Here is a 25968-nt window from a genome sequence, read left to right as displayed (position 1 = left end):
CTGTGACTTTTTTATAACTGGAAGTTTATACTTTTTAATTCCCTTGCCCTTTTCTGCCCAACCCCACAACCTCCTCCCTTTTGGAAACCATCAGTTTATTTTTTGTACTATGAGTTTGTTTCTGTATCATTTTGTTTCTTCTCTTTTTTTATGTTCCACATATAAGTGAAATCATATGGTGTTTGTCTTTCTCTGTCTCTTGGAAGAGGAAATATTTAGACCTCTAGTTTTTTAAAGATATACATTTGATTATATGTGTGATTGCACATTTGAGACTTCACTACCCACTTTTACTTTTTTAAAAATTGGTTTGTAACATGTAAGTTTCAGGTGTACAACATTATAACTCAACATCTTACATTGTTTTAACAGAGCCTGAAGGTAGTGCAAGCAGGGCTAAATTTTTCTGTAGCATTCAAGTTTTCTCCCTGAAAATGAATACTCTCCCTCTTAGTATCTAAAATTGTCATCTATTTCCTCAGTCTTCAATATTGAACTCTTCATAGTAGAACCAGTTATAAATATAACTTTTATAACTATGATATTGAACAAAATGTGGTTATTAGTTTTCCCACTTTTCAATTATGAAATATTTCACACATAGAAAATAACGTATTTACTGAATATGTTGTTAATAAGCACATTTATTTGCATCCAACTGAAGAAATAGGCTATAACACTTTTGAAAGTAGTTTAATTTTTAATCATTTCAACTTTTTTAGGTCAGCAAAAGAGAGAGATCTGACCATCATCCCAGGACAGCTACGATTACTCCATCAGAAAATACCCATTTTAGGGTAATTCCCAGTGAGGACCACCTTATAAATGAAGTTGAGAAGGATGCGTCCATGGGAGAAACGGTCTGTACCATAGTGAAACCCAAACCCAGAGCCCCGTGTAAGCAGATGAGCGATGCAACTTGCACTGCAGAACTTCTTGAGCCTCTCCTTGAGCCTCAGATTTCATCTATATTAGATGCAGACCACCTTCCTAACCCATTGTTAGTGGAGGCTCCCTCAGAATCAAAACCAGCAGCTAAAGTAGACTCACCATCAAAGAAGAAAGGTAATTATTTGTTTAATTTGGCATCAGATACTCTAAATTTAGATGGTAAATTATTTCAGTGTTTCAAATAATGTGTGATGACTACCATTGTATCTGTACAGCTTGATCAGAACCTGTTACAACACTATTGGAATCACTTGTTTCATATGGCTTCCCCATTGCACTACAGGATCCACTGGAGTGGGACTCTGACTTCTTCCCTGCTCTCCCACAGCTGTTGCTACCCAATAGGCCTTTGAGAAGCACTTATTGAAAAAATATATATATTTAAATAAGTTAATGAGTAAAATAAACCACTTTATTGACAAGGTGTGTCAATAAAGTAAAGTGGAATCCTAAAAAATTATGTTTAAACAACAAAAAATTAGACTAGAGAAAAATATTTTCACTTAAACTTCTGGTTAGTTGAGGCCAAATTAAGTACTTTTTTTTTTCAATAATATGAGATATATAGATAAATGTACACTAATAATTAGCATATGTTCTCTTTCACTGACTATTTTACTCTAAAACAGAATGTAGGGTCCAACTCTTGGCTCAACATCTCTATCCCACTTTTGGAATACAAGTTTAATAAATCATAACATTCTTTCTGTTTAAAAACAAAAGTTATTCATTGATACTTGTTACAGTAAGAGCCAAAACACACTCACTATCTGAACACTAGCCTTGGATCCTATTTTTAGGGAAGTAAAACCTTACCTAAAAATACACATTGTCACTTATAGCCAAATATCTACTTCCATTTTTTAAAATTCTAACACCAAAAGATAATTAACTTAGTAAATATTCACTAGATGTATAGCTCTTCAGGGCCACTCAGAAATAACTTATTCTGTCTAATAGACAAACATGGTAATTGACCATACCTTTGCTACGCCTCCCATTGGCTAATCAGCACGATATGCAAATTAACCCAACCAAGATGGCGGCCGGCAGCCACACAGCTGAAGCGAGCAGGAGGCTTGCTTGCTCCAGTGATGGAGGAAGCCAAGGTTCCCCACCTGCCGCGGCCCGGCTCTGAGCTCCAAAAGCAACAAAGTTTCAATTATAGAAGCTAAACAAAGCCCAGATACCTGCTTTCAGCAGGCCATGGCCTCAGAGCTGGAGCAAGCAGGAGCTGGCTCTTAGCTTCAGTGACAGCAACAAAGTTTCAATTATAGAAGCCAAACAAACCCCAGATACCTGCTTTCAGTGGGCCGTGGCCTCAGAGCTGGAGCGAGTAGGAGCTGGCTCTCAGCTCCAGTGACGGCAGCAAAGTTTCAATTATAGAAGGTAAATAAATCCCAAAATATAAAAAAAAGAAAAAAATGAGAGGCTGGGAGCTTCAGTCACCAGCCAGCCTGAAAACGGCCCTCAGCCCCTCACCCAGACTGGCCAGGCACCCCAGTGGGGACCCCCACCCTGAAGGGTGTGTGACCAGCTGCAAACAGCCATCAGCCCCTCACCCAGGCTGGCCAGGCACCCAAGCGGGACTCCTACCCTGATCCAGGACACCCTTCAGGGCAAACCAGCCGGCCCCACCCGTGCACCAGGCCTCTATCTTATATAGTAAAAGGGTAATATGCAAACTGACCCTAACAGCGGAAAGACTGGTAATGACTGGTCACTATGACACACACTGACCACCAGGGGGCAGATGCTCAATGCAGGAGCTGCCCCCTAGTGGTCAGTGCGCTCCCACATGGGGGAGCTCTGCTCAGCCACAAGCCAGGCTGATGGCTGTCAGTTACAGCGGTAGTGGTGGGAGCCTCTCCTGCCTCCTCAGCAGCGCTAAGGATGTCCGACTGCAGCTTAGGTCTGCTCCCCTCTGGCAAGTGAACATCCCCCGAGGGCTGCCGGGCTGCCAGAGGGATGTCTGATTGCCATCTTAGGCCCAATCCCCCGGGGAGCAGGCCTAAGCCAGCAGGTGGTCATCCCCCCGAGGGGTCCCATACTGCAAGAGGGTACAGGCCGGGCTGAGGGACACCCCTCCCCCGCCCCAGTGCACAAATTTTTGTGCACCGGGCCTCTAGTTTAAAATAAAAGGCTTTGACTGTCAAGGGTATTTGTGGCCAAGTGTGATCATCCAGTTTAATTTGGCATCTTGCTCTTTGATAGATCAGCACTTCTCAAACCAAAAGCCCCTAACCGTGTGCTCTTCTAAGAAATGTTACGGGGGGAAAATCCAGTTGTCAGGGTGAATGCTTTGTTTTAGTTTAGGAAATACTGATTCCCCTATTCCTAGCACATAGTGTAGAAACTGACTAGAGTTAGGGGCACCAAGTGATTCCACCATTCATTTGACCCCATTTCTTCCTCTCCCCCCACCTTTTATTGTGAAAAGTTTTGTGCATATTTGTACGCTTTCACTCTTGCTCTATCTCTGTCTCTTTGTCTCTCCACTCACAAAGTTTTTTATTGGTTTAAACCATTTTGAAACAAGATGCAGATATTATGTCATTTCACCTTTAAATACTCCAAGATACACTTTGCGTGGGTTTTTTATTTTTTTATTTTTTTTTTATTTTTTTTTCAATTGCATAGGTATGCAAGTTTAATCACTTTAAAACTTCTAATATTATCGGTTTCCATTAAATAGAACCAACAATGCTGGGCCTGTTTAAATTACAAGGAAAAAAAAAAATCACTGTGTACCAACCCAGTATCTTACAAAACCAGCCGGGCTGGCCACAAGGGAGGGCGGGGAGCGGGCACCCCTGGGCAGGTGGCTGGGTGCCAGGAGGGGTTCGGGGTGAGAAAGAAGAGGGCTCCCAAACAGAAGGGGACTGATTGTCCTAGTGGGAGGGGTGCAAAAGGCACGTCAGAAGAGCGGAGCTTGGTGGGGAGGGGGCAGGCCAGGCCAGTGCTTTCTCCGCCAGGGCACAGTGTTGGAGGGGGCACGGTGCCGCCTGCCCACCCCTGGCACTTGGAGAACCAGTGACCCATGAGCCCTCGGCACGGCAAGCCCCATCTGAATCATGAACAGTCGCCCCTCCCACCGCGATCCCCATTTCCAAGGGCCCCCCCTGGCCAGCCTCCTCAGAACTTGGGGCTCAGCTACACCGCACTCCCCAGCAACATGCTGCAGCCCCCCCACACCTCTGGGCCAGAGCAGCTGGGAGAATAGCAGGGTGGAAAGTGGGTGTGGGGAGATGGTGGTCCGGCTGCTACCCCCATTAAAAATACAAAAAAAAAAAAAGAGAGAGAGAAAAAATCAGCATCTAAAGTGAAATAATCACAGAGTGAAAATATATATCCTCAAACAGCCCCTGAGATCCCCACAGGGGAAAGCAGCATTGGGTGTGCGTGGTTTTTTTAGTTGAATTTATTGGAGTGACATTGGTTGATGAAATTATATAGGTTTCAGGTGTACAATTCTATAATGTAACAAACTGTATATTGTATTGTGTGTTCACAGTCCCAAGAAGATACACTTTTTAAGAAAAAGAACCTTATATAACTATCGCAAACAATGGTCATGTTGAGGAATCCATATTCGTATTTTCCTAAACATATCAAGAATAGCTTTTTACCATTCTTTTCCAAACTAAGATCTCATCAAAGTTCATATGTTGCATTTTTAAACTTGGAATAGCCTCCCTACATGCACACATGCTCGTGCACGCGCACACACACACACACACACACTTCCTCATACATAAACACACACTGCTACACTTTTTTCCTTCTCTACACTGAAGATATTGACCTTTTGAAGAGCCTGGTCAATTGTCTGGTATACTTTCTTACATTCTGGATAATCTGTTGTTTTTTCAAGATGACATCCTCATATTTTCTTCAACCGGAAGTTAGCTCTGTCCGATAGAAATGTAATATGGATTGCATATATAATTTTAAGTCTTCTCACAAAAGAGTAAAAAACAAGTGAACACATTTTACACACCTCACACCAGACTAGGGCAGTTCAAGTTCTCAGTAGCCACATGTGGCTGGTGACTATTATAGTGGGCTTAATTCGATTTGGGTTACATATTTTTTATTTTTGAATTGAAGATTACTTTATGGGATGATTTGGTACTTCATATTGAAGCTCATAATGTCTCACTATTAGTGATGCTAAATATGATCACTTGTTTAAGGTGATCATTGTCTGCCAAATTTATTTGTTGTAAAGGATTTTTGTCCTTTTGCAATTAGAAGGTAATACTTTGGCACTAACCAACAACCTTCCCTTCATGGTTTTAGGATAATGGCTTCTTTCTTGATGCCAGTGATTTTGTCAAGCTTAGTCGTGCTTGATAAACTTCATTGTCAAATATAAATTATTTTTAGGGGCTAGGATTACTCATGTCAGCAAATGAAAGAATGAGTACATTAGCATATATTTATTGAGCAACTGTACAACACTGAATTTCACTTCCATTGGCATGGGTGGTTGAGAACCACAAATGAAAAGGTTATTTGACACTTTAAAAAATACAGCCCAATTCAAATCATGATGATTGGTTTTATTGTTTGGAAACCTTTGCTTTCTTGCAGAGTTATAAATGAAGAATAACTAACTTCTTTCTCTGATATGTTATTCTTATAAAAACAGGTGTCCACAAGAGAAGCCAACACCAGGGACCTGACGATATTTACCTAGATGACTTAAAGGCTCTAGAACCTGAAGTTGCAGCTCTCTATTTCCCTAAAAGGTAGTGTGTTCCTTGTATATTGAAGGGTGAACAGCTCTGACATAATATAGCTATTTCTAGAGTAAAACATTTAATCTGAGGAAAAGGAGCATGATGATGATATCCTTTAGCTAAGTTAGAGGATTGCTTCAGATTTAGAAGATTCTGAAATTGTGTGTGTGTTGATTTAACTGCAGTGATTTGAAACTAATAACAGCTATTTATGTAGAAATGTTTAGTATAACAAGAAGAGGTACACTAGTTAAACCTACATATGGATATACAATGGGTCTGACTTCACATTAGCACTGTTATAGTATTAATGCAACTCAGCATGCTTAAGAAAATTCTTTAGCATTTGTGTCATTTCTTATATGTTTTAAAGATAATATATCTTTATTGAAAAACTTTTTACAAAGAATGCCTTCACTCCCTCACTGAGTCTGAGCTCCCATGCTTTTTCTGAATTCGAGCCTGAGTCTGGTGAGGCATCATTCCAACTGGCCTCTGCACCCCATATCCTCTAGAGCTCTCCCCTCCTGTCTCTCTTCCTCTCGCTCCCTCATGATTTTCCCCTTAAATAACTCTAAACCCTCAGATTGAATATACTTGTACTGTTTCCGAAGTTCATCTTCATTCTTAGGTGAATTCCATTCCAGTGTACTCTGTGATTACAAAGAAAACACAAATTTTCTCATGGAAAGGTTAGTTTGAATATTCTGAACTGTAGGCACACATACTTAGCACTTTTAAATAAATTATTGGAAAACATTTAAATTTTTATTTAAAATAGATGGGATCAGTATGAAGATTATTTAAATTTTTGGCAGATACTTTTGGAAGGTCCTTAAACTCCTTCCTACTAGCTCTCGAAATGTGTCTCAAATATTTACTTCATTTGAAGTAATAGTTGTGGTTTTTTAATATATTTTTATTGGTTTTAGAGAGAGAGGGAGAGCGAGAGAGAGATAGAAACAGCAATGATGAGAGAGAATCATTGATCGGCTGCCTCCTACACACCCCCTACCTGGGAAGTGAGCCTGCAACCTGGGCATGTGCCCTGACTGAGAATCGAATCGTGATCTCCTAGTTCAGTGATGGCGAACCTTTTGAGCTCGGCCTGTCAGCATTTTGAAAAACCCTAACTTAACTCTGGTGCCGTGTCACATATAGAAATTTTTTGATATTTGCAACCATAGTAAAACAAAGACTTACATTTTTGATATTTATTTTATATATTTAAATGCCATTTAACAAAGAAAAATCAACCAAAAAAATGAGTTCGCGTGTCACCTCTGACACGCGTGTCATAGGTTCGCCATCACTGTCCTAGTTCATAGGTCAGTGCTCAACCACTGAGCCACGCTGGCCGGGCAGTAGTTGGGTTTTTAAGGTGAGAGAACTGAAATGCTCCATTTTTTTTTTTCAATAAGAAAATTATAATGTAAGCTGTCTTAGAATTAGTACTTTCTTTCAGATTTCTCAGTCCTTAATCATTTACTTACATCAAGATTCCTAAGATAGATTTCTTAGTTTCCCTTTTGAAAAATGGGGAAAGTGCCCTGGCCAGTGTGGCTCAGTTGGTTGGGTGTCATCCCATGCACCAGAAAGTTGCCAGTTTGATTCCCAGTCAGGGCACATGCCTGGGTTGTGGGCTCAATCCCTGGATAGGGGGTATGCAGGAGGCAGCCAATCCATGTTTTTCTCTCAAATCAATATTTCTCTCCCTCTCCCTTCCTCTCTCTCTAAAAAATCAATAAAAAAGATTTTTTTTTTAAATGGGGAAATAAGCAATAGAACTCTACTGTGCTCGATTATAATTTTACCATTATTCACTAGGTAAGTTTCTTACCTCATGAACGAATTATTTCTTGAGACATTTCATACATAATTAAAGATAGGGAGACTGTTGTAATGCTTATAAACATATATTTTGTTATGATTGTGTTTATTGTTATCTTGACTAAATATTCAGCATTCATAATTAAACTTTAAATCACATCACCCTTGTGGATTTGGTGACATGTTGAGTCAGGTGGCATCTTCCCTGTATTGGTTAAAAGTGACACTAGCTACTCTGATAAAACGCAAGACCCTAGTGGCTTCCCACGATAGAAGTTTGTTTCTTGCTCATGTGATAATATAGTTGACTCCTGAACCATATGGGGGCTAGGGGTACCAACATATAAAATTTACATATAATTTTTGACTCCCCCAAAACTTAACTACAGTCATCCCTCCACAGGGATTGGTTCCAAGACCTACCCTGGATACCCAAATCTGCAGATGCTCAAGTCCCTTATATAAAATGGTATAAAATAGTGCATACAGTCAGCCCTCCTCGTCCCCAGAAAATACTGATTTTAGTCCATGGTTGGTTGAATACATGGATGTGAAACCAAGGGACATGGAAGACTGACAAAATACCTCTTGAAAAGATCCATGTAAAGTGTATTGGTACTGTTCAAACCCATGTTGTTCAGGGGTCAACTATATTCCAGTGCTGGTGTTTGGTGGGAGGCCTTGCACACAGGGATTCAGGAGCACAAACTCCTTCCATCTTCAGGTTCCATCAGCCCCTTAGGGACTCAGTAGGAAAAGGAGAGAGGATCACATGGGGTAGTTTATAGGGACCAGGCTTGGGAAGGGCACAGCCCTCCCCTTCTGTCCACATCAACAACTCATCTGGTCACATGGCCACACCATAATGGGATGTAGTTGTGTGCCCAGGATAAAGAGGAAACAGGTGTTTGTGAATACATAGCAGCCTTCTGTTTGTGTTTTACCCATGGGGTCAGCCTTTCCCTTCAGCCCCAGCATAGCAGTAGGTTTTGCTGCCTTATATTGGCTTTGATTTTTTCACCATTTCCAGTGAAGAGAGTATTCTAAGTTAATTGCAGTGTTGTGATATTATGCATTGTTATTAAGACAGAACATATCCAAAAACCTAAATCTTTTGTTGGTTCAGATGCAAAACTACAGTTTTTGAAACTGCTTTCTAGCTATGGCATACCTGTATTCTGCTGCCATCTACTGCTCAAATTTGAGATTCTTTTCTGAAGATCTTATAACTACACTGGACTGTATATATTGATCACACACATTAAATATATTGGCTTTCTGAATAAAATAAAATAATTTGAAAATTCTAGAACAATAAATGTAACATCCATTCAAAGGGTGTAGAGCAATTAAATGTTCATGATTAAGAAACTTAAGGTGTCATTTCCTTATTCTTTTTCTCTCAAATTTATGCTTGACTACAGTTTCCCTTTTCATCTCCTGAAATCTGGCTTCTGTGCCTATCATCTAGAAAAATGAAAATATTAAATAACCTTATTTTTATTTCTGGCCCTCACACTAGTGTAAGGACAGTTTATTTTTAATTTATTTCTTTATGCATTTCTTTTTATGGTGGGTCTAGCCTCCTGAGACTTTCTCTTGCTTAACTTCTTTGTTCTGTTTTGTGGAATAACAGATGAATTTAGACGAGACTTGTTTTTAAAAATAACAGTCTTGAATTACAATAATTTCCTCCAGGAAGTATATACTATCACAGCTTTTTCTAGGAAATTAGGATCAAAAGGTTTCCAAACATCAGATTTTTTTTAATTGGCCTGTCATTTTCATCATGGAAATATACATAAATGCTTAAAACTTTTATACTCCTTTAATTAAAATAAAAAAGGTTGTGGGTGAAATGTTTTGTTATTGTGAATAACTTAATAGTTATTCACAATAGATTTTTGTGACATTTACTGTATTTTCAGTTAATTCCTCACTAGTGCTAATAATAGATTATTTTTAATATTATGACGTAACTCTAAACACTGCTTAAGAAAAGCTTTGTCTGATTATCGCTCAATCTGTTGCTTTTTAAAGGGGATTTGTTAAAATCCCCTCAGAATCATGTAGTAAGCTAGGAATATAAGAAGCTGTAATAAAGCAAATCTTTTTCTCCCTGTTCCCTGCCCACAGTGAATCAGACCCTGGCTCCAGGCAGTGGCCTGAGTCTGACACGCTCTCTGGTTCCCAGTCCCCACAGTCTGTGGGAAGCGCAGCTGCCGATAGTGGCACTGAGTGCCTCTCAGATTCTGCCATGGACTTGCCTGACGTCACCCTCTCCCTTTGTGGGGGCCTCAGTGAGAATGGAGAAATTTCTAAAGGTAAAGAATGGAGAAATTTCTAAAGGTTCACTGGGCAGTCATGCCCTGTCTTCACTTGAGAGAGAAGCCTGGTCATCACTTGATTAAAAATCTACTATTAAGCTGTTTCAGAGTATTAAAATTTTTAAATCATCTTGTGCAGGTAACAGGTGTCTCCTTTTTTTTTCTTAATGTATTTTTTATTGTTGATAGTATTGCAGATATCTCCCATTCCCCCTCCCTCCCCTTTCCCCTATTCTCCCAGCCCCTAACTACCCCCCAGGTCTTCACTATCCTATACAGGTGTCTCCTTTTACTGTAAGATCTTTAGCCCCTCACTTAAGGTACCTCATATGGGGTGACATCCTATATAATAAAAGGGTAATATGTAAATCAACTGAACAGTGGAGTAACCAGTCGCTATGACGCACACTGACCAGGGGGCAGACGCTCAATGCAGGAGCTGCCCCTTGGTGGTCAGTGCGCTCCCACAGCGGGAGCACCGCTCAGCAAGAAGCCGGCTCATGGCTGGTGAGTGCAGCGGCAGTGGTGGGAACCTCTCCCACCTCCACAACAGTGCTAAGGATGTCCGTGGGGAGCGGGCCTAAGCCATCAGTCAGACATCCCCTGAGGGCTCCCAGACTGCAAGAGGACACAGGCCAGGCTGAGAGACCACCCGCCCTCCAGTGCACCAATCTCGTGCTCCGGGCCTCTAGTTACATATAAATGGCTTGTATGAGGAAGTGAGCCTTAGAGGCTCTCACTTCACATTAAGAGGTTGAGAGATCATGGGCTGCCCTGTGCCACGACCTTCACTGCGGGGTTCAGGATCAGAAGGAGGGGCCGATGCACAAATGAAAATGCTATACAAGAAATACGAATTTAGAAGGCATCGGGTAGAGACCTTCTTTCTTGAAGAGGCGCACCGACTTCTGGCCTGGTCCACTGTTCATTTACTTGAATACACATTTGCCCTTTAGCAATGCATACAGGCAGATCAAAGGTAAAGTTTGGTAAACAGAATAAGGATGATCAGGTTAGGAAATTGCCTTGAGCCATTGAGCCCACAGCAGGGCAATATTATGCTGATTTTTCCATTGGCCTTCCAAGGGGTCTTTTTGCATTTATATGCTAACTACTGTTTGCTTTAACCTCTGGCATTTCCCCCTTTTGGTTTTCTTAATAAACCTTGAAAGGTGTATGCCCTCTGCAGGGCTCGAGTCCTTTTAAGACTTTTCATTCCGCATCTGCAGACTAGAATTAAATATATAAGAACGAGAATGAGACAATAGTGGTTATGCTAAAAGGCACATGTGGGAAGATCCAATGAAAAGGATTGAGTTCTGTCTTGTCCTTTTAAAATTGTTGTCAGGCATTTAAGGAATTAGTCCATAAGCTTGCTTGGGGCTTCTGCTATTTGGGGTCAGAGCAGTCGTCTGTCTGCAGCCACAGATACAGGTTGAGGCTCCAGGTGCAAGGTCCTCATCAGTTTGGTCAGTTCTTCTCTGCAGATTCATGTTGAAGTTTGATGTTTCTTGCAGGAATCCACACAGGCTTGGAGAAGTTTTCTGGAAATACACAAGCATATTCTCGACCAAAGGTTAATTAATAAAGGGTCAGAACCTTTCCATAAACTAGACTCAGGATTTCTCCATCTAACCAAACCATTTTCCTTTGGTTTATTTTGACACCAGTGTAATTCCATAGGTGTCTTGTCATCAGTGTTACAAGTGAAAAAATTTAAAGTAATTAAGGCTTGGTGTAGTCTACCTACAGGAGATTTCACCAGCATCACTATTCCCCCGTTTTGTTTTTCAAGTTGGGATTTTAGCCACTGATATTGGCATTCTCTAATTGCCTGTCCTTGGGAATTGTGTGGTATTCCTGTAATGTGCTGAATTTTTACAAAATTGCTGGAAATGAGTTTATGTAGGCTTATTGTCAGTTTTAATAATTTTTGGAATTCCTATGATGGCAAAAGTAGTTAGGCAATGATTAATGAAATGACCTGTTTTGCCGTGCCGTGACCCCCCCCCCCCCATTGTCGTCCCCCCCCCCCCCCCCAGATGCGGTGGCCCATAGGACCTTTGAAAGGGTATCTACAGAGACTTGCAATGCCCTAAGGCATCCAAAAGGAGTATAATGTGTTACATCAATTTGCCAGATATGTTCCCTTATCAATTCTCCAGGATTAATTCCTGTATTAGGCCTTTGAGGCAGATGTAACATATAAGTGGGACATTCCTTGACAATTTGTTTTGCCTGCTGTAATGAAACAATTAACTGATTCGCATATGTATTTCCTTTTGTTAAAGGACCTGGCAGGGTGGTATGAGTCCTAATATGAGTAATATAAAAGGGATACTGTGTTTGCTGTACAATTTGCTATATATGAGAAGCCAATATTTTATGAGCAATTGGTTCTAACAAGGTCCAAAGTAAAATTTGCATACATATGCAAATAAGCACTAGCCAAAAAGAATGCTGTCTAAAAGTAAATTTAAGCTTAAAAAGAAATTTTAAAATCTCTTCCGCTACTATTTACAAAGTAAACTAAAAATTATTATTCAAGCACTGAATCTGTAATCTTATTTTCCTAAAAGTCTCTGGCATATCTCTTTCTCCTGTTTTTTTTTGCTTGCTTGTTTTTAGCTGGGGGAGGCGTGGTGAAGGAGGGAGAGGATAGAAATGTTCTTTCTTGTTCTGGGGAAAAACTTTTGACATAAAAAAGTCCTTTTTAAAAAGGACATACTTTATGCTATAATCTTTTTAGTGCATAGAGTGATATGATAATGTCATTTGGGAATTTATATAATCTCTAACCAAGTTAATTGTTATTATTTTACATTGCAGAAAAATTCATGGAGCATATCATCACTTATCATGAATTTGCAGAAAACCCTGGACTCATAGACAATCCTAACCTTGTAATACGGATATATAACCGGTAAATAGTCTTGCTTTTGTAATTGTTAAATACTTTCGCAAGGTTGTTTTCCAAGTACTCTTTTTAACTATTACCATCTTTCTTGGTATAAAATATGTCATTTTATATAAATGAGCTAATGGGCAATGAAGCTTCAGCTCCTTTTCTGGTGATTAATCCTTACCTGAGCATATTTTCCCCCCGCCATTATTAGAGAAAGTGGAAGGGAGGGAGGGAGGAAGAGAGGGAGGGGGGGAGAGAGAGAGAGAGAGAGAGGAGAGAGAGAGAGAGACAGAAAAACATCAGTGTGAGAGAGACATGTCGATTGGTTGCCACCCTTATGTGCCCTAACCGGGGCCAGGGATTGAACCTGCAAAGCAGGTAAGTGCCCTTGACTGGGAATCAAACCCAAGACCCTTTGGTGCACATGCTGATGCTCTAACCACTGAGAAATACCGGCCAGGACTTCAGCTTCATGTTTAAGTAGAGTATTAAAATGTTATTTTTGGTAGATATTACTGCTTCTCTGTTCAGAGACATTTCACCTGACAAAAAACTTAGCTGACAATCTTTTTACTGAGAAGAATAAGGAATTTTGTTACTTCTAGCTCCTCTTTTTTAAAAAAAAAGTATTTTTATTGATTTCAGATAGGAAGAAAGGAGAGATAGAAACATCAGTGATGAGAGAGAATAATTGATAGGCTGCCTCCTGCACGCCCCCTACTGGGTATCCAGCCCACAACCTGGGCATATGGCCTGACCGGGAATCGAGGAACAGTGATCTCCTGGTTCATAGGTCAACTCTCAACACTGAGCCATGCTATCTGGGTTTGCCTCTTTTCTTTCTTTCTTTCTTTTTTTTTTTTAATATATTTCTATTGATTTCAGAGAGGAAGGGAGAGGGAGAGAGAGATGGAAGCATCAATGATGAGAGAGAATCATTGATTGGCTGCCTCCTGCATGCCCCCTACTGGGGACCAAGTCCACAACCCAGGCATGTGCCCTTGACCGGAATCGAACCCGGGACCTTTCAGTCTACAGGCCGACGCTCTATCCACTGAGCCAAACTGGCTAGGGCTGCCTCTTTTCTTTATCTCTCTTTACCCCCTTCTCTCTCACTCCTCATTCTGTGTAATGGTTTTACATAATTTTTATTTCTTACAGTTACTATAACTGGGCTTTGGCCGCTCCAATGATCCTTAGCTTGCAAGTATTCCAGAAGAGTTTGCCTAAGGTGAGTTGGTCTGCTGTTTGTTGTCTTTTCAAAAGTATATACAGCATATAGTACTTAGAAAATTCCATATGTACATATTTCTAAACTGGATACTTTTCAAAGTTTTATTTAATATTATAAAAGATCCAAAGAGTTCTGTGTGCCTACTCAAATGATCTCATGTCCAAAATCTAGGAAGTTACCTAGGCTGCCACATAATTGTCATTTTTACTAGGTATTTATACCATTTCCTGATTGTGTTTAAAACTTCAGAGATTTTTCTAATTGTTAAATATAGAATGAATGAAAAAAAAGGTCTTCTGATTAATATTGAAAGAAGCAGCAAGAAGAGGGTGATGTAGCCACCAAAAGCATGACATCAGTGCAATTGGGTCAAATTGTGCTTAATAAATTTTTGAGGGTTGCTTTGAATCTGTCCTGCAAGAAGACATCATCAGCCTAATTGGTCCTCATAGCTCAGTAGAGCGACATTTTCCAAGGGTAGAGACTTGAGAGCAGCGCACCTGCCAGCCCCTGAGGGGGCTGTTCCTACGTGGCCTGAAACCACTTGGGTCTCATACCACATAACTGCCATGAAGCCAGGTTGCCATGAGACAGGACACTGTCCATCTTTCTGGTGTTAAAAACTCTAGAGGATGCCGAAACCGGTTTGGCTCAGTGGATAGAGCGTCGGCCTGCGGACTGAAAGATCCCAGGTTCGATTCCGGTCAAGGGCGTGTACCTGGGTTGCAGGCTTATCCCCAGTGGGAGATGTGCAGGAGGCAGCTGATCGATGTTTCTCTCTCATCGATGTTTCTAACTATCTCTCTCCCTTCCTCTCTGTAAAAAATCAATAAAATATATTAAAAAAAAAAAAAACTCTAGAGGAGTTTCAGAGATGTGGAGATAGTTGCTCAGACTTCATGATAAGGCACTTCCTACGGGCTAGTGGTAGAAAGTAGTTGGGTGCTTTGTGACTAACAGATTTCTAGACTAACCCAAGTTGATTGTTTCCAGGCCACAGTCGAGTCCTGGGTCAAAGATAAGATGCCAAAGAAATCTGGTCGCTGGTGGTTTTGGCGTAAGAGAGAAAGCATGACCAAACAGGTAACCAGCCTGGAAGTATCCTTTCCATAAGCTGAAAAGAAGTGAATCTTTGATTTTTTTCAAAACACTGTCAAGCACAATAAAGCCCATTTAGGGTATATAAATTTACAGTAATAGTCACCATTTTTGAACAGTTGCTATGTGCAGGTCCTATGCTAGGTGCTTTACATATGTTATCCCTGACCTTTACTATAGCCCAAGAGTATAGATGTTTGAGTTCGCATGTGTACAGGTAAGGAAAGTGGGCACAAAGAGGTGAAATTCCTTGACTGGGAAGGGACAGAGCTAGGGTTTGGCCTTGACATCAGTTTTAATGCCTGTGCTCTTTCCACTTCGCTGCAATACCTTCTAGTTAGAGCAAGAGCTTGCTGCCCTCCTACACAGGAAGTGGGGCATCAGTCACTTCTGTTCTGCAATCCCAGTGTCTCTGCTGTGGACCACTTGTACTATATTTTGTGACTTGAAATGATGCTCTTTTAAAATTTTTCTTCTGGCTTTATAGTGACAGCTTTTGTGGAGCAGCATGTGACTTCTAAAGGGTGTCCCAAAATTCACGCAAGAAGTAATTTTGATAGAAAACACAGGTTTATAATTAAAAATTGTAAATTTTTTTATTGATTCATAAGGTATACAGTATAGGGTTATGTATGGAATAGCATATCGGGTAAATGGCCTCCACGGCTTTGCTGGCACATGCGCACTCTTGTTATTGCCTGAGCAGCCGCATTTTCAAAAAAGAATGATCCGATGATGCCTCCAGCCCAAAATCCGCACCAAACAGTGACACATTGTGGATGCATTTGTTTCTCAACAATCACTCGTGGATTTTCTGAACCCCAAATGCGACAATTTTGTCGATTAACCAAGCCATCAAGATGAAAATGAGCCTCATCGAAATTCAGCCACATTTATGCAAAAACGGTCATGGAAAATTTCAACAAAAGAGTGCGTATGTGCCAGCAAAGCCGTGGAGACCATTTACCCGATATGCTATTCCATACATAACCCTATACTGTATACTTTATGATTCAATAAAAAATTTACAATTTTTAATTATAAACCTGTGTTTTCTATCAAAATTACTTCTTGCGTGAATTTTGGGACACCATTTATCTCAGGTTTCTGTCCTTTGGCTCAAACTAGAGAAAGTGTGTTTTCTTGAGCATTTTTAAGTTGTAGATTCAGAAAGTAGTTTTGCTTATTCTTGGCAAGGACTGCTGATGAATTTTTGTTTGTCGGTGGAGAGAAAAGCTGCACTTGACCATTATTATCTTACTTTTTTAGCTGCCAGAGGCCAAGGAAGGAAAATCCGAGATGCCACCCACCAGTGACCTGCCATCAAGCACAAAGGAGCTGGCCAGTAGCAGGTGGGAACACCCTGTCTTTCCTCCAGGCTCACAGCACTTGGGTCACCCCTGCTTTGGTTATTGCATTCAGGTTGGGCAATTTTGTTTCATTTTTAGTTAGAAACATCTTTCTCCTATGGACATAGGTGAATAAGTGGCTTGTTCGTGCCACTCAGCTAGCAGATGATAACTTCTGCTTTTCTAAAAATAATACTTGCTTAAACCCTGGCTAGGTAGGTCAGTTGGTTGGAGTGTTGTTCTGTACACCAGAAGGTGGCAAGTTCAAATCCCAGTCTGGTTGCGGTGCGTACAGAAGGCAGCCAATTGATGTTTCTCTCTCACATCAATGTTTCTCTCCCTCTCTCCCTCCCTGTTTCCCTCCCTCTCCTCCTTTTCTCTCTCTAAAATCAGTGAACATATCCTTGAGCAAGAATTTAAACTATATTATTCAGTTAGCAAAGTAAGTAGCTCATCACTGCTTCCCAAATACCTGCCCCTCCATCCGGGAGCCATGGAATCGATGCCTCTGAAATAAATATAGGCCTTTGGGAAGGGGGAATATTGAGTCCTAAGATGGGCTGTCCCTGGTGCCCCTGCTCCCTGGTTTCCTTTCGAGCACAAAAGGGAGATATAAAAGAGAATCTCAGAGATTGTGGCTCTCTTTCATTTTTTGGAAGAAGTAGCACCCCTTTGGACATTCACATTGGCTTGCCTTTAGAGGAAGTGCCACCATATACCCCATTCTTTTTTCTGCCATCAATGTACTTTTCCCAGTCAGCTTCTTGTCTTCTTCTGTTCCCTAACTCTTTAGTTCAGTGGTCTGTGTGACAGTATACTCTTACTCTTTACCCCCTTCTGTTAAACAGTATGTAAGAAATCTTTCTTGTTAGTTTTTTAAATCAACATAAGCAAGTATATTTCCTTTTATTTGTACCTTTTGAAATATACGTATCTACTTTTATAAGTAGCATTCACTGGTCACAGCAGAAAATACTCAGTCATAGCTAGAAAGTAACCTCTGGCCAATCATGAGGGGGAGGAGGAAGGTGGCTTTATCACTCCATGAAATGAATATGCAGGCATGGAAGCAGGATGTGGGGGAGCGGCAGAGGGAAAAACTGTTTCCATTTCTAGAATAGATTGAGGATCTCTTTCTTCTTTTATCCTAAATGAAAAGCTCTTACCAATAAAACAGCTGCTGTCTCTTCAGTAACTGGGTTGATGTTGAATAGGTCAGCAGAGGATGACTCATCTAGTGACGAGGGGTCACAGGAGCTTCAAGAATCAGTCAAAATGGACCCCATCCCCACGGAGCCCCCGAGCCACAGCAGCACAACCTCATATAAGAAGTCTCTCCGCCTCTCCTCAGACCAGATCGTGAGTAGTGTGTGATCCATGTGGATTTGGTTGGATTATCTTAGTAACTGTTCAAGTTGATCTCCTTCCTCTTCTGTCCATTTGATCACAAGCCTCACACACATGACACTGTGTGTTTGTATAGATGTTTACGTATAAATGCTCACATAAATATCCACCTCCAGGGACCACCAGGATCACCTGGGGAACCTGAGATGTAGCTTCCTCCACCACCCCTGACCCTGCTACCTCAGTTTCTGGGAGTGAGCTGAGAAATCTGTATTTTTAACTTGTTTCCTCATGAATCTTAAACAGCTCTCTCATCACTGGTCACCCACTGTTTCAAGAGGCACAACAATAGAGAATTATGTTTTCCTATTTAGACACAATTTCCCCTTTCCTATTTGTTTTTACTCCCTGCTTTCACCTGTTTTCAGTGTGAAATGGTTTTGCTGTGCCGCCAGTCTTAGGTATGGAGAAGGAGCGGAGAGGTTTTTTTTGTTTGGGGGATTAGAAAAGTCTCTTGGAATCGCAAGCACTGTTCAGGCAGTGGCTCCCTAGGCCCAGCTCATTGAGTGAGCCATCCTGTTTTATAAACATTTAGACTGTGTGCCAAACTATTTTCATCTGATTTTTTTAAATTTTCAGTTATCTTGTTAATGTATTCCTGCCCATTTTTATGTATTCATACACATATATGTATATTTATACACTGTGGAGATTCGGTTGCTTTTCACTTACCATTATATCTTAGGCAATCTCTCAGTGACTACAAATTATTGGAAAATGTGACTTTTTGATGTGTGTAATTCCATCAGTTTTTAAAATTCTGCCTCTGCGGTTTTCTTTATTCTTTTACTTTTTATAAAAGGCAAAACTGAAGCTCCAAGATGGTCCAAATGATGTTGTGTTCAGTATTACAACCCAGTATCAAGGTACCTGCCGCTGTGCAGGGACCATTTACTTGTGGAACTGGAATGACAAGATCATCATTTCCGATATAGATGGAACAATAACCAAGTAAGCAGGGCTTCGTGGTGGGTGGCAGGGGGAGGAGGCGCAGGTCAGGCAGTGTGCAGTGGGCTGGAGTGGGGAGGCAGGTTTCCTCAGCAAGCACCCAGCTCGTGGTCATCATCAGGAGGGTTTTTTAAACTATATACACTGAGACATCCCGAGTGCAGTCCGCACATGGATGGAGCGGATGGGTGGAGCCATACAAACGTAATGTCGAAAATAACTTTTGGAAGTATTTAGTTATTTCGTTTCTAAATTTTGGCATTAAAAAAACTGAGAAGCTATTGAGATTAAGAAAGAGAAAAAGGTGTGTAGTTGTAAATTATCTCTGAAAATGAACAGCTGGCTGTCATGTCTCATTCTATTTTCAGAAGCTCCTCAGTGGTGTATTTGCAGGAGACTGCCTCACTGTAAATTGCCCTGTCAGTTGTCTTGCCCCTCTACCCAGTGCTTTTCGGCAGCTGGTATATAACTAAAAAGGAAAACACTTGGCTTTTATATGCTTGATTCCCAATACCTTTTCCTACTTTTACCCTCTTAGGTCTGATGCTTTGGGACAGATTCTTCCACAGCTGGGTAAAGACTGGACTCATCAGGGTATTGCAAAGCTCTACCATGCCATCAACGAGTAGGTCTCCTGTCCCACCTGCTAATGTGCTCTAGAATTTTGCTTTAAGAACTTTTGAAAAATAGCGTACATGGAAATCACATGTGTTCATGATCCAGCTATGACCACTCTTCTTTCCCACTCACACAAAGGAAAGTGGCAGCCAACATCTATCATCTCATTCTCACAACGCTATGAATTTTAGGCACTATCTATATTTAGACTTATAGCTATAATTGGGTTTTTAGCTTATAATGTAACAAGCCGATTTTCAGTTGTGCTTTATTAATTAGGTACTTGGCTACTTTTAAATTGGGTATTTCTTTGAGGAGGTCATGCATACATGCATGGGGGCATCATTTCACTCCTGGGGTCTTCTATGCCAGTGCAGCAGAGAACAAACAGTGCCATGGCCTTCATGGGACCCTAATACATATGAGTTAAATTGACTTGAAAAATTAGTGTCTTAAACATTAGTTGAGGATGCCCTAATATGAAAATTATGTCAGTCACCAAGGTATAATTTTGTTCCTTGGCTTATAGAATGGCTTGCCTTCTGCAAATTGTCTTTATAAATAAGATATTTTGTGTCTGTCCTGTATAGCAGATCATTTAAAGATAGTCTAAGATTTTTGTCTGTTTTGTAGTCTGCCTTTCATTGGACTATATGATGAATGTACATCAGTACTTGTAAACTTAGCATAATCCCTAGTTGCATATACCTTCATTTTCCCCCGTGGTATTTTCCATAAAGGTGAAATCTTTATAATCCTGTTTTTCTGTTAAATTCAATGATTTGATTTTCACAATAAATGGGAGGATCTCTATTTGGATCTTTTACAAGAAAAGTGCTTCTTTTTTTCTCCCGCCTTTACCCAAAGCACAATGGGCTAAATAAGACACATTCTCTTTCAGGAATGGCTACAAGTTTCTGTACTGCTCTGCTCGTGCCATCGGCATGGCTGACATGACCCGTGGCTACCTGCACTGGGTCAACGACAAGGGCACCATCTTGCCCCGGGGCCCTCTGATGCTGTCCCCCAGCAGCTTGTTCTCTGCCTTCCACAGGTAACTCCCAGCAGGCAGCCCCTCTGAGTGTGTGGGAGGGGGTGCTGGGGCCTGAATGGACTGTGTGAGGATGGGTGTCAGGCTCGTAGAAAGGGATTGTATCTGTTTCAGAGCTTGTCATAGTTCTTTGGCTTCCCCAAAGCATTCTTTTTTAAAATATATTTTTATTGATTTTAGAGAAAGAGGAAGGGAGAGGGAGAGAGAGAAACATTGATTGGCTGCCTCCTGTATGTGACCCTACCTGGAATCAAACCCAAAACCTGGGTATGTGCCCTGACCTGGAATCAAACCAGTGACCTATTGGTGCATGGGACAGTGCTCAACCACTGAGCCACACCAGCCAGGTCTCCCCCATAGCATTCTAAGTCACAGCTCACCTGGTCTATATCAAACATGGTCAAGGAAAGTTAAGTTCTAGGAGTGGCCATTTTCTCTTTCCCTAAACCCCATCAAATATTCGTAGTTATCAGATTGACTGGCAGAGAAGGAAAGAGACCAGTTACATTTTTAAAATGGGTGGTCATGCACTCTAAAATTTTTCAGTACCATACACCAGGGAATACTACCATTTTGAATTTGGTGACTTTATTTGAATTTTTCCCCCCCCTAGGGAAGTGATAGAAAAGAAACCAGAGAAATTCAAAATTGAGTGTCTAAATGATATCAAGAATCTGTTTGCCCCATCTAAGCAGCCCTTTTATGCTGCCTTTGGAAACCGTCCAAATGTAAGTGTCTCCTTTGGGCTGCACATTCTGATGTGGTGGGTAATATTGAGGGGAGTGTATTTTTAGGGTGTTAGCTATGTCATAATTCTCAAATGAATTTTATAGGCAAAATGCATGTCTATCCTGATAAATAGGTTTTCACTTTATCTATTCCAAATTCTTAGAGTAATTGGGGAGATCCTGTAAGTGGAGATCTGCCCCAGAATTTTGGTATATGATGAAGGGCACTTTCTCTTTGTTTCTGTGGCTTCAATTCTTATTTCCTCGGGTGGTTAAGCCGTGTCCTTAGATCCACCCCAGAACCATGGCATGAGTGCTCATCCTTAATTGACACTTTCCTGACCTGCCTCCACTTAGAGGGGCCTTCAGATCCCTCAGGCATGCAGAAGGGCTGTTTCCTGGCCTCTGGTGGGCAGTGGAGCTCCTCTTGCTTCAGGGTGCCACTGGCATCTCCTTGGCGCCCACATTTCCTGAATCCCCCAGCACTCTCTGGGTTTGTCTCCACTTTTTGTTTGGATTTGTCTAAAGCTCAGTTTCAGTGGCAAAGCTACATGGTGCCCAGTTCTGCATGTTTTCCGTAGAGACGGTCTTTTGTTTGTGCAGTTCTGGTTCACAGGAACTGGAGAAGCAATGCCTAATTTCTCCTCCCTATAATCCTCCTCCTTCATGTTTTCTTCTCCAGGACGTTTATGCTTACATACAAGTTGGAGTTCCAGACTGCAGAATATTCACTGTGAACCCCAAGGGTGAATTAATTCAAGAAAGGACCAAAGGAAACAAGTCATCGTAAGTGTGTTCCCATTTCTCAGCCTCGTGCTGTGCAGCCAGGGTGACAAACAGATACTAAGGATCGGGCCTTGCTCAAAGTGTCAGAATCACCACTGCCTTTGAAGGTGTTCCTCATTGCCTGGTATTTTCCCCTCTATTTATGGGATTGCTGATTCTCTTTGTGCCCAGGGAAGGGATGGAGACCTGTCTCAGGTCCTACCCATATGAGAAATCTGAATAACTAGCTTTACAACCTATAGTATTGTGCTCTTAAATCAACTTCACAGTAAGAGTCTGTGCTTTTCTTCTCCAATCCCTTCTAGGTATCACAGACTGAGTGAGCTCGTGGAGCATGTGTTCCCACTTCTCAACAAGGAACAGAATTCTGCCTTTCCATGCCCAGAGTTCAGCTCCTTCTGCTACTGGCGGGACCCAATCCCCAAAGTGGACCTGGACGACCTGGCCTGAGGCAGCCCCTCTGGGAGATCCTCAGTCTCCCACCTTGCAGCTAGGGAAGGTGACCGGCACTTCTGCTGGACAGAGGACACTGGGATCCCCTCCCAGCCACAGGTGTGGGGCAAGACCTATGTTGACAGCTAGGTACCAGCAGGGACAAAGAGAACTTGTGGAGCAGGAACTGCCCTCTCCTTCACCCTCCTGGGCTTGGCAGAGTTACAGCTCAGTGCCTCAGCAGAATTGAGGGCAGCTCGGACCTGAGGTCGAAGACCTAGGCTCCTGTCACTGGTCGGTTCTCATGCACACTCTGTGTCAGGTTGTGTGCTGGGTGCTCCTTTAATTGCATAATTTAAAAAGAAGTAAAAAGAAGCTAAATTAGGGTGGACCAAAATATTGCACAAAGTAAAGTGTTATAATTTCCACTGGGCAATTGAAAGTGTTTCTCTGTAAAACCAGGGCTTTATTAAGGGGTTCTGGGTCCACCGAGCTGCTTCATGTCCCATGAATGATGTTGGCTCAAACGGCTTGCTCACGTTTCTTCTGTGGGTTCCTCCTTCCCTGCTACACTGAAACAAGACGGCTGCTGGGGCCACCTATCCCACCCCACAGATATGGGCTCCTGGGGAGGAAAAGCCACCTTCTCATCTGTGACTGCTCCATGATGTGAACCTAGCAAGAAGAAACGGTTTTGCAAGATATGTTTTATGTCTGTAAGAATAGGAATAATAGTGAGTGTTGGTTAAGCAGCAAAGAACAGCTGTTTTCAGGGAGGCCTTGGAAATGCAGATGTGCACTTTCTATGGCTCCTGAGAAGGGTCCTTCTCTCCACCTGCCTGCCCCTCAGTTTCTCAGCCTGGTTGTACTGAGCTCGGGTCAGAGTCCAAGCAGACAGCACGGAGGAAGGCTTCTGTCCTGTAAGCTGAGGCCTGGAGAAATCAGGTTGGGTGTTGACAATCAACTCAGTACTAAAATCAACAGAAGTGTTGGAGAGGAAGCTTTCAGGGGACCAAAAATGACCACACAGCCCTCTTGGTGAGAAAGCAGTGAGCCGAGTTCCAGAGCAGAGTGAGAACTGCAGGTCCAGGCACCACCCCGCTCAGGATGGTTTCCATTTCCACCTCTGCTTCCCCCTGTGCTTGTTTTGGGGGGCTCTCCTTATTTTTGTTTACTCCACCCAAAATAATGCTAATGTAAAGATGGAGAAATGGGGGTGGTTATTTTTCCAGATTGGAGAGTTGAAAGTCCCTGCTGTAGCTCAGCCATTTTTCCTAGTGCGTTTGGATGCAGAGACAATGGTGAAGGCCCTTGAATGCGGTTCTCAGTGGCAGAACCTGGAGAGGCACGTTCCCAGAGGGGAAACAGCACACACTTCCTCCAGTGCAAACTTTCCCTCCTTCAATAGGTCAGGGTCTAATTGTTTAATGAGTTTCTTTTTGTACAGTAGGTTAGGGAAACTAGGTTATGTTTTTATGAAGTTCTTCCCAGTTAGTGAATTAAATTTCTGGTAGAGTGGCCATTACTTGATCTCATAGATGCCATCAGTGTGTCCTCGACTGTATTTGCTTTAGAAGAATTTTATGTGCTTGACCTGAGCCTCTGCACATGTGCAGTATGAAGTATCTTAATATATATCTTTTGTAGAGAGCTTTTGACTAGACAGTTTCTTTCTCTCTGGACACACGGGCCTATCTAGAAGGTTCACTGTAGGAACCCGGGTCTCCCAGTTCTGTGTTGAGGGCGGCTGATCCCTTTGTCCGAGTGTCCGTAAGCACTAGACTGTCATTTCCTTGCTGTAGACTGATCCAGTGGGTACATACACTAATTAACATATCTTTTTCCTTATTTAAAGGAGTCCCTCTTGCTGAAAAGTAGATTGCTATTACTGTAGTGTGGTAAAAGTATTGTTTGTGCTGAAAACCCATTGCCATTTGGTACAAATGACGTATTCTTTCTGTGAAAGAGAGATGCCCTCGAGTGTGTTTGTACACAGACCCTTACGAAGGTGAGTGAATGAAGAAGCATTAGCCTTGTGCTGCTTTCGGTGATGGATGGTATCACGGGGAGATTCCAGGCAGATCGGGCTCTTTTAAGTCATTCTCTCAGTTGCTTCACTGGTGAAACAGCCATGGCCCCTTCCCTCTTTCCCGCTCAATCTGACTTTAGTATCGGCGTTGATGTCCGTGTGAAGCTCGTGCGGCTGTGGCATCGGCATCTGCATCTTCCCAGGCATTAGGAAGTACACGTGTGGGCCCACAGTGTGCCTGTGCAGCTCTGCGTGTGTCCCATGTTTGCTGTGCTTAGCACATCCGCATAGTTTTCAACTGGAAAAAGAAAAACCTTACTACTGTGATGTCCTCAAATGAAAGCTGCTAACAGTCACAGGGAGGACAGCTGGTAAATGACTGGAATTACTTGTGCCCCCAGAGACTGCGCACGACCCTTCCACAGTGTGTGCTTCAGGGTGCAGGCAAGACCCTTTAAACATAGGCAGGAAGGCAACTCTTCCTCTTTGCAACTTGGTGAAAACAGACTTTTCCCGGGAATTTTAACTTTTCGAGATCATCATGCTTACTCTAGGAAGCCTTGCTTACCCGTTTTAGAGCATGCTGGCTATAATGTAACTAGTTAAAATTGAGTTTTTGTTTCAAGTAAGTGCTCTTTCCAGATGAAAACTATGTTTTTGGTTTGAAGGTAAGAAGGGAGGGTGAAACTTTGTTCTTTTAATTTAATAATTACTTTCTGATGAAGTATTTGATTTTTAGACAGCAGTGCCACTAAAAAGTTTTAAGTTGTCAGAAATTGTAAGCATCAGTCCAGTACTCTTAGTTATGGCAAAGACCATTGTCTTAAGATAAATGGTTCCTATTTTGGTGCAGTGTTTGATGTTCAAAACAAAATGTTACAACAATAAACAAACGTAAACTGCGTCCGACTCTTTCCTTCAGAGGACATTTAAACCATCTTCTCTGTACTCTTGCCAGAAATTGTTAATTTCCATAAATTAGCATTTTGATCTTTGCTGACACTTAAATTTGTCTACAGAAAGGACTTCTTTTTGGTGCTTGTTTTTATAAAACCTGACTCCAAAAGTGAGGCTACACCCTCAGGAACTAATCTCTTGCTTTGTAGGTCCTGCCAGGGAATGATTCACTCATCCATATGCGATTTCTGGTGTGTGCTCACTGGAATCCTCGAAACTGTGTTTCCATTCCACCCTCAGCCCTTCAGGGTTCCCCTGAGAGTCCTGCTCACAGTATCCCACCTTTCATTAAACCTTCCCTGGGGTGAACACCAATTAGTAATCCTGATGTTTTCATTGGCTTAGGAGAGTCGGAGTGAACTTGGATCAAAAACCACATCGCACGTGTTATTTAAATGAGCATCTTTTTATCCCTTCAGATTGCTGGATCCTGCCAGATGCAGCATGTGCTGGACATGTTGAATCCCAAAAAGTCCTTGAGAGTGTGCCTTCGAGTGTGGAAAGCGCTCATTTTGTGCTGCTTTGCCGTGCCATGATGGTTGGGTGAGAGGTCGTGGGCGGGGGCGGAGGGGG

The 25968-nt window shown here is 41.9% G+C and overlaps 1 protein-coding gene across 4 annotated transcripts in view; it reads left to right on the top strand.

Annotated features, from left to right (window-relative positions):
• LPIN2 (lipin 2) overlaps positions 1-25342 on the top strand; it is a 101614-nt gene extending 76272 nt beyond the window's left edge. For all 4 annotated transcript variants that reach the window (XM_070420564.1, XM_070420565.1, XM_070420563.1 and 1 more), the window contains 14 exons: positions 723-1065; positions 5606-5705; positions 9663-9850; positions 12683-12776; positions 13920-13989; positions 14986-15075; positions 16360-16442; positions 17654-17798; positions 18649-18797; positions 19333-19419; positions 20314-20466; positions 21077-21191; positions 21874-21977; positions 22283-25342. In XM_070420564.1, the coding sequence (XP_070276665.1) occupies positions 723-1065; positions 5606-5705; positions 9663-9850; positions 12683-12776; positions 13920-13989; positions 14986-15075; positions 16360-16442; positions 17654-17798; positions 18649-18797; positions 19333-19419; positions 20314-20466; positions 21077-21191; positions 21874-21977; positions 22283-22427 (1866 nt within the window). In that variant the 3' untranslated portion in view covers positions 22428-25342. The remainder of the gene's footprint in view (positions 1-722; positions 1066-5605; positions 5706-9662; positions 9851-12682; positions 12777-13919; positions 13990-14985; positions 15076-16359; positions 16443-17653; positions 17799-18648; positions 18798-19332; positions 19420-20313; positions 20467-21076; positions 21192-21873; positions 21978-22282) is intronic.
• The last annotated feature ends 626 nt before the right edge of the window (positions 25343-25968 follow it).

This window comes from Myotis yumanensis, unplaced genomic scaffold (genome assembly GCF_028538775.1).
Source record: "Myotis yumanensis isolate MYYU_CA2020_CCGP unplaced genomic scaffold, mMyoYum1.0.hap1 SCAF_7, whole genome shotgun sequence".
Lineage (NCBI taxonomy): Eukaryota > Metazoa > Chordata > Mammalia > Chiroptera > Vespertilionidae > Myotis > Myotis yumanensis.
Note: the sequence above shows the minus strand (reverse complement) of the source record. Positions and strands in the feature narration are given on the sequence as shown.